A 12,993-nucleotide genomic window follows, 5' to 3' on the forward strand; every position below is an offset into this window, starting at 1 on the left:
CAGCGCCCCTCTTTGTGTGGCTCAGAGGCGGTGTCTAATACCTATCCAAAAAGGACACTCTACCTATCGACTGGACGACAAGCAGTGACGCCCACCAACGAATCTTGATCCTGCTTCCGCCTGCCAATCCACCCAGACGGCTGGCTTCGACATCGAATTGTTCGATCCTTCGACTGTCGGACGCAACCTCGGCCTTTTCACCCCCTCGGCCGTCACCTCGTGGCCATAGGCAGAGCTTTCTCGCCCAGAGCAAACGATCCTCTAGAGGCCCAGCCCTCCCCACCGACCGAACTCCATCCCAACATCCCTCGCCTCTGATCGCGCACAGAGCGACGCCCTCGTTCTACTCAATCTCATCATGTCGGCGCCTCCCAGCGATGGCTACGGCCAGCCGCTTGACCAGCAAGCCCAGGAACAGCCATACGATGGCCAGGCCGCACCTCACGGCCACGAGGCTGCTGCGGGCAAAAAGAAGAAGCGAGGATATGCGGCGCAAGCTTTCGAGGTCGGCACAGGAGCCAATGCTTTAGCTGGCGGCCAGCTACCAGTCGGACAGCAGTACGGCGTGCCGCCAGTCCAAGGCGGTGCTGCTCCTTACGGTGCCTATCCGCAGGGCGAGCCTCAACCTGCCGCTGGCGGACCCGCGGCGCCTGGATACCAGTATCCCCAAGCCGGCTATGGCGCACAGCAACCCGTGCCCGCAGCGCAGCCCGCATATGGCGGCTACCAGGCTCCGGATCAGGGATATCAACCGCCGGGTGGTCAGGGTCCTGCCGCTGGCATCGCCGGCATCACCCAGGGCATGGCTGGGATGCAGATGGGAGCCCAGCCTCAGCCCCCGCAGATGGCCCAAGCAAACAGGCCCGCTGCTCTCAACCAGCTTTATCCTACGGACCTCTTGACCCAGCCTTTCAACGTCACGGAGCTGGATCTGCCTCCTCCTCCAATCATTCTTCCGCCTAATGTAAGATTTGACATCCTGTCCAACATGCCATGCGCGATGACGTGCGCTAATATGAGCTGCGTTTCTTGACAGACCAGCGTGACTGCCTCGCCGGATTCCAACTGCTCTTCGCGATACATTCGCTCCACCATCAACGCCGTCCCCACATCCAACTCGTTGCTCAAGAAGTCCAAGCTGCCGTTTGCTCTCATCATCCAGCCGTACGGAGCTCTTCACGACGACGAGGATCCCATCCCCGTGGTCCAAGATCAGGTCATTTCACGTTGCCGAAGATGTAGGACGTATATCAACCCATTTGTTACCTTTTTGGACCACGGCCACCGCTGGAGGTGTAACATGTGCAACCTGAGCAACGACGTGCCCCAGGCCTTCGACTGGGATGCTGCGGCCCAGCAGGCTGCCGACAGATGGCGACGCCACGAGCTCAACCACGCCGTCGTCGAGTTTGTCGCCCCCCAGGAGTACATGGTCCGACCGCCCCAGCCCCTGGTGTACCTCTTCCTCTTCGACGTCAGCTATGCGGCTGTTTCCAACGGCCTCCTGGCCACGAGTGCCAGGACCATCCTGGACAGCTTGAACAGGATACCCAACGCGGATCGCCGAACTCGCCTTGGTTTCCTCGCCGTCGACTCTAGCCTTCACTACTTCTCCATCCCCAAGGATTCGGAAGAGAATGGCGAGACCAGCATGCTCGTGGTCAGCGACCTTGACGAGCCCTTTTTGCCGGTGCCCCACGACCTCCTGGTTCCCTTGACCGAGAGCCGCCAGAGCATCGAAAAGTTCCTCCAGAAGCTGCCGGACATGTTCCAGAACAACCAGAGCAACGGTTCGTGCATGGGCTCCGCCCTGCGTGCGGGACACAAGCTCATCTCCGCGCTTGGTGGTAAGATTGTTGTTCTCACAGCCTCGCTTCCCAACACCGGCGTCGGAAAGCTGGACATGAGGGAAGACAAGAAGCTCTTGGGAACCTCCAAGGAGAGCAGCCTCCTGCAGACTTCGAACAGCTTCTATAAGAGCTTTGCCGTCGAGTGCTCCAAGAACCAGGTTTCTATTGACATGTTTTTATTCTCATCCCAGTACCAGGACGTGGCCTCATTGAGCAACTTGCCGAGATATACGGGTGGACAGACTTGGTTCTATCCTGGCTGGCACGCCTCGCGACCGGAGGACGCACTCAAGTTCGCCTCCGAGTTTAGCGACTACCTGTCTTCCGAGATTGGATTGGAGGCCGTCCTCCGAGTTCGCGCGACCACTGGTCTGCGCATGAATGCCTTTTACGGAAATTTCTTCAACCGCAGCTCAGATCTCTGCGCATTCCCGGCCTTCCCCCGCGATCAGTGCTACGTTGTTGAAGTCGCCATTGACGAGAGTCTTACTAAGAACGTGGTATGCCTCCAGGCGGCCGTGCTACACACGACATGCAATGGAGAGCGTCGCATTAGGGTCTTGACTCTGGCCCTGCCAACAACGACGAACCTGTCTGACCTGTACGCGTCTGCGGACCAGTCCGCCATCACAGCCTACTTCAGCCACAAGGCCGTCGAGAGAGCGCTCAGCAGCGGCCTGGATGCGGCCCGAGACGCCCTGTCAGCCAAGGTTACCGAGCTTCTCCAGACTTTCAAGAAGGAGCTCGCCGGCGGCAGCATGGGCGGCGGTCTGCAGTTCCCTGCCAACCTCCGAGGACTCCCTCTCCTGTTCCTTGGCCTCACAAAGAATGTCGGCCTACGAAAGTCGGCGCAAATTCCTTCCGACATTCGATCGGCCGCCTTGTGCCTCTTGTCCACGCTTCCGATCCCGCTCTTGATCCGATACATTTACCCCAGACTCTACTCTCTGCACGACATGCCCGACAATGCGGGTGTCCCGGATGAGGCCACAGGGCAAATTACCCTACCCCCTGCACAAAACCTGTCATTGGAGAGATTGGTGCCATACGGCCTCTATCTGATTGACGACGGCCAGGTGCAGTTCTTGTGGGTGGGCCGCGATGCCGTTCCTCAGCTCATCGCCGACGTCTTTGGAGTGGAGGACCGCACACAGGTTCACGTCGGCAAGGGCCGGGTTCCCGAGCTCGAAAACGACTTCAACGAGCGCATTAGGGCCGTGATCCAGAAGAGCCGTGATCACCGAGCACTTGGCGTGGGAAGCATCACGGTGCCGCACCTGTACGTTGTTCGGGAGGACGGCGAGCCATCTCTCAAGCTGTGGGCGCAAACGCTGCTCGTCGAGGACCGGGCAGACCAGGGAGTAAGTGCGGCACAGTGGCTTGGTTCACTTCGAGAAAAGGTACGTCAACCGGCACCCCCATAGATAACCCTATCAGCGACACGCGATAGCTAACATGATGGATCATCTAGGTTGTGCAGTAATGATTGTTAAGGATTGTATGTGAGCGGTGGTGTCACAATAATAATTGTATAGACTAGGTAGTGAAGGGGAAATCTCATGGTGGCCGGCCTTTGGCAGAAAAAAATGAGGGCGAGTATGAGGAGATGGGATTATGTCTGTTTTTTTATGGTAAACGAACAATATTTCAACAAATGGTCGCTTATAATTTGAAGCACTGAAGATGTGTTTCTTGAGACTCAGCCAAGTCCTGTGGCTGAGTACGTTGTTTCGAGGCGTCTTTGTCTACTTTCTCATCTAGGCAGCCGTCTAGCCTCATCAGGCATTATCCTGCCTTTATACCGCCAAGTGCCAAGATGCTACTCTTGTCTTGCATCTCGGCATCGCTGCCCGCGGTTGCAATGCGGCGGACGGCGATAGAGGCCGGCCGGCCGGCCGTTAAAAAGGGCACTTGGAGCACTTTGTTTCGTCGGCGGGACGGGGGCAGAAGTGGCGTGTTTTATCTGATTGGGTTGGGAAACTCCATAAATTTTCGAGCATTGGTAACCAATACGGAGAGACGGCCTTTTTTTGTGCGTCACATTTGTGGTGGTGTAACTGGGAGACTGTTACGTGATTTGCCTCGTCTTTTACGCTTGGTACAAGTGTTTTCTTGTAATATTCGGTAACTGGACAGGGAGGAGGACGAACAAAGAAGCGTACTCGCAACCGTACGGTAGGGTTTAACATGGAAGGGAAAAAAGGCTGGGATGAGAAATACGGGCCAAGTGCCTGAAACGACGCTGGAGAAGAACCTCTAACGTCGTGGTTTGAGGTTGGGCCCCTTTATTGGGGGAATTTGTGATTTACGCCGCAGGTGGGAGTGTGATGAAACAGGCGAGGGGGACGCTTGGCTGGCCAATGGGGATGGAGATTAGGCGCTTAGGGGAAAAAAAGAGGGTTAGTTTGCTTTGTGATGATGGATGCAGTCATGAGATGAAAGAAAGAAAGAAAGGGGGATGTACTAGGTATGTAGAAGGGATCATATGACTCATCGGGCATGCAATCGTATGGATTGGATTGTGATGTTGACGAGTATCGAGACTGGAGTTTGTTGGTTGAGATGGCCGTTGAAGAGAAGCGCCTGGACCTCGTTCGGAGTCGGAACTTCAAACGCGCTGGCGCAAAAGAAGCTGGAGGGCTACAGGGCGGGCTGAGCCTGTAAGATGCCCCAGACGCCCCCCATGTCGTTCTCCTGCCGAGACCATCAACTGCGCTATGGAACATTGAAGGCTTTAGCGGGCTTTAGCGGGCTTTAGCTCAGGCAGGCGCCGGGAGCTGGATGGGATTGGTTTAGGTTCAGGTTGTTTGAATGCCATCGGGATAGAAACAAAGTACGAGTAAGACGGCCAACTTGGTTTGTCCATTCTCTTTGTTGCTTGTGATGAAGATGAGGGGGGGTGCATATTCAGCGCGAGCTTACTGCAGTGTAATCACCTTTCCCCTCTCTTTGTCACAATTGGATGATGAGATGATTGTTTTTGCCTTCAAGGTAGTTCTCATCAGAGCTCTGGTAAGAACAAAGCGCACCTTGGCATTCGTACCAAGGAGGTACTAGGTAGACTGAGGGTACAAGCTACCTCTCGTACCTAGGTATGCGGCCAAAGAAAATCTTCAGCAATCTAAAACCGGCTTCCGTTCTAGAAAACAAATCCTTGTAGATAGCCCTTTGTTTTCACTCCCAGTTGAGGTCTTTGTTTCAACAAAACACAAAGGAAACCTCCCCCGAAAAGGGCACCTGTATGTTGTGCCGGCGTTTTGACAGGCCATATCTACATGCATGCATGCATTCCCACGGCATTTCCCCGTCAACAGTCTCCCGTCTGGTCCAGCCCCCCCCCCCCTTCTTCAGCCAAAGGGCATTGCTGTTTCGAGCCTTTCAAACCCGGGCTCGATACGGTACAGACAAAACGACCAGCGCCTGTCTTCGATCTGGTTCTGCCCAGGATCGGCAGGTTGTCACAGGACAGTTGCAAGGGGGGGCCACCAGCGGATCCGCGCGCGGCCTGAACCCGTACGGCACGAACCTGTAACTCCAACTCCAGGCGGGCTCTGGTAGGTATTCCATGCATCTGCTCCGTGTCCACCACAGCATCAGCATCAACAGGCCAGCCGGGTCCAGTCCATCCAGGGCCCTGCACCACCTATTATCGAGGCTACTAGTACCGGCAACATACCTACTTGTACTCGGTAGCCTAGCCCAGGCCTTCAACTGTCTGCAACTTGACCCCTTGCCTGGCCTGGCCTGGGCCTCTCAACTCCTAGCCCGCCCCCGCTGGCGCTCCTGAATTATTGCTTGTACAGAGACAAAGCACCGGCTCGCTAACGCACGCTCCTCAGCTGAGCAGATACAAAGGCCTTGGGCCACCCCACTTGGACTTGGACCAGCACGCACCTTCGACCCCGCAGCCAGCGACTCGTGCTTCTTCGTCAACACACCGAGACTTCCATATCATTTGCCAGAAGCCCGTCCGTCTTGTCTTGTCTTTGTCTTTGTCCGCTCGTATTCTTATTTCATCCGTTGTCCTTGTTCCGAGACTGAGCGCCTTTTTTTCGTCTCTTCAACTCCTCTTTCTTCGGCCCCAAGATAAGCGTTGGCAGCTGTTCTGCATATCCGCGCCCGTTCCTTTTCCCACCTTCTGTTCGTATAGCCGTGATCCCCCCCCTCGTCTGCCACGACAAGAGCCTCAAACTGACTCTGTTCTAGTTCGCTGGGTGGAGGTCCCGTTTAGTTGGCCTATCCGCATATTAGCCTGCGGGCACCGACGAGAATCTCCAACGCATATCGTACGGAGAGGCCTTTGTTTACCCTTTCCCGCCTGGTGCTGCGTTGCGTTTCTGTACGCTCTCGAGCTCGGACACCCACCTTTGGCCATTAACCGTCACCCGCCCACAACCAACTACCTCAGCTTCAAGTCGCGCAGAGCGCAAGCCCGACCATCATGTCTCGGTCGAACCCCCCCAACAATGCGTCGGCATCACGCAAAATCTCCTTCAACGTCAGCGAGCAGTATGACATCCAGGATGTTGTTGGCGAGGGAGCCTACGGAGTTGTTTGGTAAGTTCCTGCCGATCCGGACTTGCGGTCTGGATGTATGTAGCTACGCACGCCCAGATTCTAACAGCATTGGGGCAGCTCTGCCATTCACAAGCCGTCCGGGCAAAAGGTTGCCATCAAGAAGATTACCCCCTTCGACCACTCCATGTTCTGTCTGAGAACTCTGCGAGAGATGAAGCTCCTGCGCTACTTCAACCACGAAAACATCATCTCCATCCTTGATATCCAGAAGCCTCGAAGCTACGATAGCTTCAACGAGGTCTACCTTATCCAGGTATGTCTCCCCGGAGCTCCGCAAGTTGACTCTACCTTTTTTCATTATATTTGCTTACCATGGAACTTTCGTGCAGGAACTCATGGAGACGGATATGCACAGAGTCATTCGAACCCAGGACCTCTCCGACGACCACTGCCAGTACTTCATCTACCAGACGCTGCGAGCGCTCAAGGCCATGCACTCGGCAAACGTTTTGCACCGAGATCTCAAGCCATCTAACCTCTTGCTAAATGCCAACTGTGATCTCAAGGTCTGCGATTTCGGTCTTGCCCGATCCGCTGCTTCCCAGGAGGACAACTCTGGTTTCATGACTGAATACGTCGCCACGCGATGGTATCGTGCCCCCGAGATCATGTTGACCTTCAAGGAGTACACCAAGGCCATTGACGTCTGGTCCGTTGGCTGCATTCTGGCCGAGATGCTCAGCGGCAAGCCTCTGTTCCCCGGAAAGGACTGTAAGTTGGCACTTATGCCGAACTCTTTACGCGAATGAATGCTGACACAAGGCCCTTTCCAGACCACCACCAGCTGACCCTGATCCTGGATGTACTCGGCACGCCGACCATGGAGGATTACTACGGCATCAAGTCTCGACGAGCAAGGGAATACATCCGCTCGCTGCCCTTCAAGAAGAAGGTGCCATTCCGCACTCTCTTCCCCAAGACTTCTGACCTGGCACTGGACCTCTTGGAGAAGCTGTTGGCGTTCAACCCTGTAAAGCGAATCACGGTGGAGGATGCCCTCAAGCACCCCTACCTCGAGCCATATCATGACCCTGAGGATGAGCCCACCGCGCCTCCGATCCCGGAGGAGTTCTTTGATTTCGACAAGCACAAAGATACCCTGAGCAAGGAGCAGCTGAAGCAACTGATTTACCAAGAGATTATGCGGTAAAAGCTTGGCCATGTTTTTTTCAGAGCTCGATGAAGCACGTTGTTGGAGGAGATTGTTTGCAATTTATACACAAAGGTGAACAAAATCGGAGGTATTTGCAGAGGTATTTGCGGAGGACATGCAGCAATGAGATGAGTTGAGATTGGCAAAGAAAGGATATCAGTCTTGGCCGGGCCAAGACGAGCGGATAGCAAAGCAAGGAGGAATGAGACGAGATATGAAACGAAATAAATACACTGGCCTCGGATGGCTTCTTTTTTTTTTTAAGCTCAAGTTTTGGTTGCTTTTTTGCGGGGGGAGTCGTGATTTAGCCTGCGCATCTCGACGAATACACGCACATGGTTGATGATGTATATGGAGTGTCTGCTTTCCTACAAAAGAGCTGAAGAGTACAAGGTATTTATAGATTAGCTTTACAAGATGAACGTGTTCAATTTACAAGAGTACAGGTACTACCTACAGCCCGAGTATGTATATTTAGCATCAAAAGGCTGGTCCCGGCCGAGGTGCGGGGCGAGTGTCGCGATCGACACGGACGGCTGTTTTCTGCAATGGCCTGTTGGTCTCGGGCCAAGCCAATGGAATGACAGCATTGGATGATTCGATCCGGGCCAACCCCACCAGACAGAGGCAAAACAGCAGCAGGCATGAGCCCTGTCGAACAGCTAAAAAGCTGCCTGTGACAAGCACTCGATGCCCACCATACCTTACCTAGGGTCGTCTTGGTGTCTTACCTTGCGCAGGTACACGCAGCTTTTGCACCTTGGATTTTGATCACGCCCTGCTTTCTCCCCCCCTCTCTCTCTTCTCCTTGGGCGTCGTCATCGGCTTCTTTCTTTGCCCTAATTCCATGGCCTTCCGGCTTCTATCGCTCGGCTGGCGGGTCTCGTCTTTGGATACATCGTAACTGCTCGCGGCTGCTTACCGCCATACCGCAATTGAACATTTCTGCCACCCATTACCAACCTGGTGCCACATCCAAGACTTCTGGGCAGTGGAAAGATCAAGATTGATACTTCCTGACCCTCCGGCTTATACCATCAGCTCTAGGGCTGCTTACTATAGGTACCTACCACAAGGGGGCTTTTCCCACGCCAGAGGCCAAAAAGGCAAAAAAAGAAAGAAAGCTGGCAGCAATGTGGACGGGCCTGATGCGGCGCTTCTCGACGGAGGACACACGCGTGGGCAGCGAGTTTGACGAAGACGCCGATAGTCATCACGGCCACGGCCACGGCCACAGCCACCACCATCTCAAGGACGGCATCAACGACGTCTACACGCCGTCGCTGCGCACGCTGAGCCCCTTCCGGCCGCCGCCGCTGGACCCAGTCGTGCTGCACGGATACAAGGACAACACGCCGGCCGGGTCGAGGCTGCTGACGACGGTGGTGGCCGAGGAGATTCGCACCATGGTGCCGGAGCGGCTGCGCATCACCGAGGACTGGCGCTTGGTGTATAGCCTGGAGCAGAACGGCACCAGCCTGGCGACGCTGTATCAGCGGTGCCGCCAGTATGAGGGTATGAGGGTGGGCTTTGTGCTGGTTGTCAAGGACCAGGAGGGCGGGGTAAGTCTTTGTTTTTGCAGTTTGTCCTTGTGGAAAGCTTGAAAAACAAGCTGGAGTCGGGATATATGGGTAGAGACGGTTTTGCTGACTTGACGCAGACGTTTGGTGCCTACCTCTCCGAGTATCCTCATCCCGCCCCGTCCTACTTTGGCAACGGCGAGTGCTTCCTGTGGCGAGCCTCGACGCTGACGTCCCTCCCGCTGCCGCCGTCCGCAGACACGACCCATCTGACACGCAGCACGACGCTCGCTCCCCCGTCACGGTCCGGCGCCTCGACGCCCGGGATCCGCTTCAAGGCGTTCCCCTACAGCGGCCTCAACGACTTCTACATCAACTGCGAGACGGGCTTCCTGAGCGTGGGGTCGGGCGGCGGCCACTACGGCCTGTGGCTGGACGACTCGCTCGACGTGGGCCACAGCGCGACGTGCGAGACGTTTGGCAACGAGCCGCTGAGCGACGCGGGGCCCAAGTTTAGCGTCATTGGCGTTGAGCTGTGGGTGATTGGGGCGTGATGAGGTTGCAGCATGCCTTTGCTCAAAACTACCTTGATTTGCCTGCTACCATGGGATGAGGGTTCCTAATTTGGTGCATCATCTACTGGAGCCCCGTTCTTCAATTCGTCTGCCTAATGGAGACAGATGTCATCTATATGAGTGAGCGTCTGTCGAACATGATTCGAATCATGTGATGCATAATTATACTATATAAGAGGTGTAGGAAGACTTGTCGAGACTTATGAGTGAGATGGGGAGTGATAATATAAGAAACAAAGGGAAGAGAAGGAAGAGGAAGAGAGGAAGAAGACACTCCCTTGAGAGAATTTGATGCCTAGACAGACAGACAGACAGACAGACAGACAGACAGACAGACAGACAGACAGACGCTTTATACTATGATACCCCAGAAAGCCAATTGAATGAGCGCCGTCTCCCTCCTCTATCTTTATTCCGTCTTTGTTTGATTTCGTATCTACTCTTACAATGTGTTACAGTGTCTTGCCAAAACGCCAATGGCCAGCATCAGCTCTACAGGTTCTAAATTCCTCCTCTTGCTTCATTTATCAATCCATTCCCATTGCTACTATGCAGTCCCCTCTAGTCTCTTCTTCTGAAAAGCCACTATCCCCTCTAGTATTCCCTCCGGCGTCGGTGTCTCAGCACAGACATCAGGCTCAAAATCAAAATTCTTGACAAGGTGAGTTCTCGTCGTGGGACCAATCGTAGCCACAAACGTCCCTCGATCCCGCCATCCAGAAAACTTGCCCGTTGAAGGATCCAGCACCCCGAGGCCGCGAAGCATGCTATCACAGCCCGTCGGCGAGAAGACGACGACCCACCGCGAGGGGCTATGCTGCGTCTTGCTCAATATCGCTGCGAAGTCGTCCGGGAACGACGGCATCTCGCCCGTGCCGTAGACGACCTCTTCGACGACGGGGATCCTGCGGTCTTCGGGGAGAGATGGGTCCATTAGGGTGCGGGGGATGATGTCTCTGCGCTGCTCGCCCACGAGGAAGAGCAGGGGGGGCAGTTGTCGGGGATGGTCTTTGCGGTGCCAGTCGGTGTAGTGGCTGAGGATGAATTGGGCGAGGGCATCGCCGTTGCCGGTGTGGCTGCCGAAGATTTGGAGGGGGGGTTGTTGGGAGACGGCGGATAGGGCGCGGGTGGTGGCTGGCCCGACGCTGTAGATGGGGATGTGCTGTAAGTGAGGCCATGCGGGATCATCTGTAACGAACCATATTAGCTAAGAGGAGATGGTACTGTTTGATAAATGTAAGGATACGAACCATTTGATGCTTCGTCTTCTCGGACTACATGCGCAAATGCCTCGACTGCCCTCTGGGAAGTGAATATCAGCCCGCCGAATTCGCAGTCCGGGTTGCTCCCGATGCGCTTCTGGCGGAGCAAGTTTCGGAGTCTATCTACCCCCTTTTCTTCGAATTTGTGTTGTAGGACGGGCACAAAAGTTGGTTCAAAGAGGGGAGTATGAGAAGGGGCCGAGAAGAGGTCTTCGTATGCGTCGGATGGGCTGGATTTCGTCTTGAGGAGGAGGACCGGGATCGGCTTGTCTTGTGGCGCGGAATTGGAGGATGACATGATGGAAGCTAGACTGTTACAGGGTGGAGGTTGCCGGGGAGTATTTGGTGCATGAGGTTGAGATTAATGTCAATACTCTACATATGGGAGGATACAATTGAAGCTGTACGGTCACGATGTTGAGCTGCGATGTTGTTGCTTACATCGGACGAACCAGTCTTGCCATGAACTGCAAATAGTGGATGACGATGGGCTTGGAGGGGCTGAGGGGCTACCCGCAGCTTTATCGATAAGAAAAAAAAGTGACCGGACTGACGGGTTAGAGGCGGTTCCCGGGGGCTGACAAATTAGTTGCAAGATATTGTACGAATCGAATGTTGAGACCATTCCATCTTTATATATCTTATCCTCTCCATCATTTCATCCTTGTTGATATTTTGGCCGCCACTCGGGACTCGATTGGGGTGAGTGATTGAGTGCGTGCGAGCGTTGGTTTACGAGCACTACTGGGACGTTATCCTACCGATAAAAGAAAAGAAGAAGAAGAAAAAATGGCAGAGGAAGCATCGTTTCGAGACGCAGTTGCTGTTCCGGGGCTCTCGGGTGCTTCCGAGTCTGCTGCCGCTGACCAGCAGCCCAAGAAGTTTCCCAAGGGAGTGGTGCTAGGCAAAGATGGCAAGCCGTAAGTCTCTGCACCCGTATGCCCTTGTGTCTACGCTTGTGCCTGTCTTGGCATTGGATATTGGATCAAGCATGGTAACAGTGCCCTGTCTATCGAAAAGATGTCGAAGCTGCACATCATTCGCTTCCTGGGCCGCACAGACGAAAAAAGACGTCACCACCGGCAGCAGAGCAGTATCTACAACAGCAACAGCCGTCGCCTCGGGCCCTCCGGCCGACTGCCCGCCCGACGTCGAGACTCTTGGCCGGAGCACCTGGACGCTCCTCCACTCCATCGCGGCGTCGTACCCAGAGATGCCCTCGCAGGGGCAGAAGTCGGACCTGCTGAGCTTCGTCGGGCTCTTCTCCAAGCTGTACCCGTGCTGGGTGTGCGCCGAGGATTTCCAGGGCTACATGGCTCGGCAGAAGCCGCAGGTGAACAACCGGGACGAGTTTTCGCAGTGGCTCTGCCGCGCTCACAACGACGTCAACAGGAAGCTGGGGAAGCCCGAGTTTGACTGCTCGCGTTGGGATGAGCGCTGGAGGACCGGGTGGAAGGATGGCCGATGCGACTGAATTGCCACGGCCTTTGTCGATGGAATGGAAGAATTGTGTACGATATGAAGGAGGAGGGAATGCTTTTGGAAAAAGGGGGAAAGAACAAAAAAAACTGTATGATTACTAGGGGGCTGGTGCATTGACAGCCATAGATGGACGGCGTTTATTGGGAAGCGTTGGGAGTTGGGAATAGGGGCAATAGACAGACAGAGATTGTCAGTGGTACGAGGTATCATGACTTGTGTGCGCATGGTGGCGAGAGCCTGCGAGCATGCCACGAGAGGAGAAGGAGAAGGAAAATCTTTGCTCATACTTACAGCTAGATGGGCTCTCAGCCTATCGACTTATCAATTCCACTATCAAATTTCGCAATAAGAACTCGTCAACCTGCGACTCTCGTATGCATGGACTGGTTCCTGGACCCGGTCGATACCGTGATGCGGCCAAAAAAGAAACAACGGGGCGACGGGCTGGTAATTGACCGGGCGTGGTGCCGAGCAGCGTCCGATGGAATCTAGATCGGAGGCCTTGGACTGTGGTAATTGTCCGCTGAAGATGGCCTGCCAACGAAGTATTTTGGGAGTATACAGGGCCCTCCA

General features: G+C 54.8%; 5 protein-coding genes across 5 annotated transcripts; 4 read left to right on the forward strand and 1 right to left on the reverse strand.

Moving 5' to 3' along the window:
• Positions 1 to 358: 358 nt before the first annotated feature.
• On the forward strand, positions 359 to 3,333 carry Triagg1_7391 (uncharacterized protein; the record flags this gene model as incomplete). Its single annotated transcript, XM_062902121.1, has 3 exons — positions 359 to 964; positions 1,037 to 3,250; positions 3,322 to 3,333. The coding sequence occupies 3 exons, from the start codon at positions 359 to 361 to the stop codon at positions 3,331 to 3,333; spliced, it is 2,832 nt and encodes a 943-aa protein (XP_062753709.1).
• A 2,958-nt stretch (positions 3,334 to 6,291) lies between these two features.
• Triagg1_7392 (uncharacterized protein) lies at positions 6,292 to 7,578 on the forward strand (the record flags this gene model as incomplete). Its single annotated transcript, XM_062902122.1, has 4 exons — positions 6,292 to 6,407; positions 6,486 to 6,681; positions 6,758 to 7,139; positions 7,202 to 7,578. The coding sequence occupies 4 exons, from the start codon at positions 6,292 to 6,294 to the stop codon at positions 7,576 to 7,578; spliced, it is 1,071 nt and encodes a 356-aa protein (XP_062753710.1).
• Positions 7,579 to 8,714: 1,136 nt separating this feature from the next.
• On the forward strand, positions 8,715 to 9,655 carry Triagg1_7393 (uncharacterized protein; the record flags this gene model as incomplete). Its single annotated transcript, XM_062902123.1, has 2 exons — positions 8,715 to 9,143; positions 9,242 to 9,655. 2 exons carry the CDS (start codon positions 8,715 to 8,717, stop codon positions 9,653 to 9,655), a joined length of 843 nt encoding a protein of 280 aa, XP_062753711.1.
• A 568-nt stretch (positions 9,656 to 10,223) lies between these two features.
• Positions 10,224 to 11,236, reverse strand: Triagg1_7394 (uncharacterized protein; the record flags this gene model as incomplete). Its single annotated transcript, XM_062902124.1, has 2 exons — positions 10,224 to 10,864; positions 10,927 to 11,236. The coding sequence occupies 2 exons, from the start codon at positions 11,234 to 11,236 to the stop codon at positions 10,224 to 10,226; spliced, it is 951 nt and encodes a 316-aa protein (XP_062753712.1).
• A 491-nt stretch (positions 11,237 to 11,727) lies between these two features.
• Positions 11,728 to 12,412, forward strand: Triagg1_7395 (uncharacterized protein; the record flags this gene model as incomplete). The annotated part of the gene is made up of 2 exons (XM_062902125.1): positions 11,728 to 11,858; positions 11,959 to 12,412. The coding sequence occupies 2 exons, from the start codon at positions 11,728 to 11,730 to the stop codon at positions 12,410 to 12,412; spliced, it is 585 nt and encodes a 194-aa protein (XP_062753713.1).
• Positions 12,413 to 12,993: the final 581 nt, after the last annotated feature.

Source organism: Trichoderma aggressivum (genome assembly GCF_033847375.1).
Source record: "Trichoderma aggressivum f. europaeum strain CBS 100526 chromosome Unknown scaffold_032, whole genome shotgun sequence".
Classification (NCBI taxonomy): domain Eukaryota; kingdom Fungi; phylum Ascomycota; class Sordariomycetes; order Hypocreales; family Hypocreaceae; genus Trichoderma; species Trichoderma aggressivum.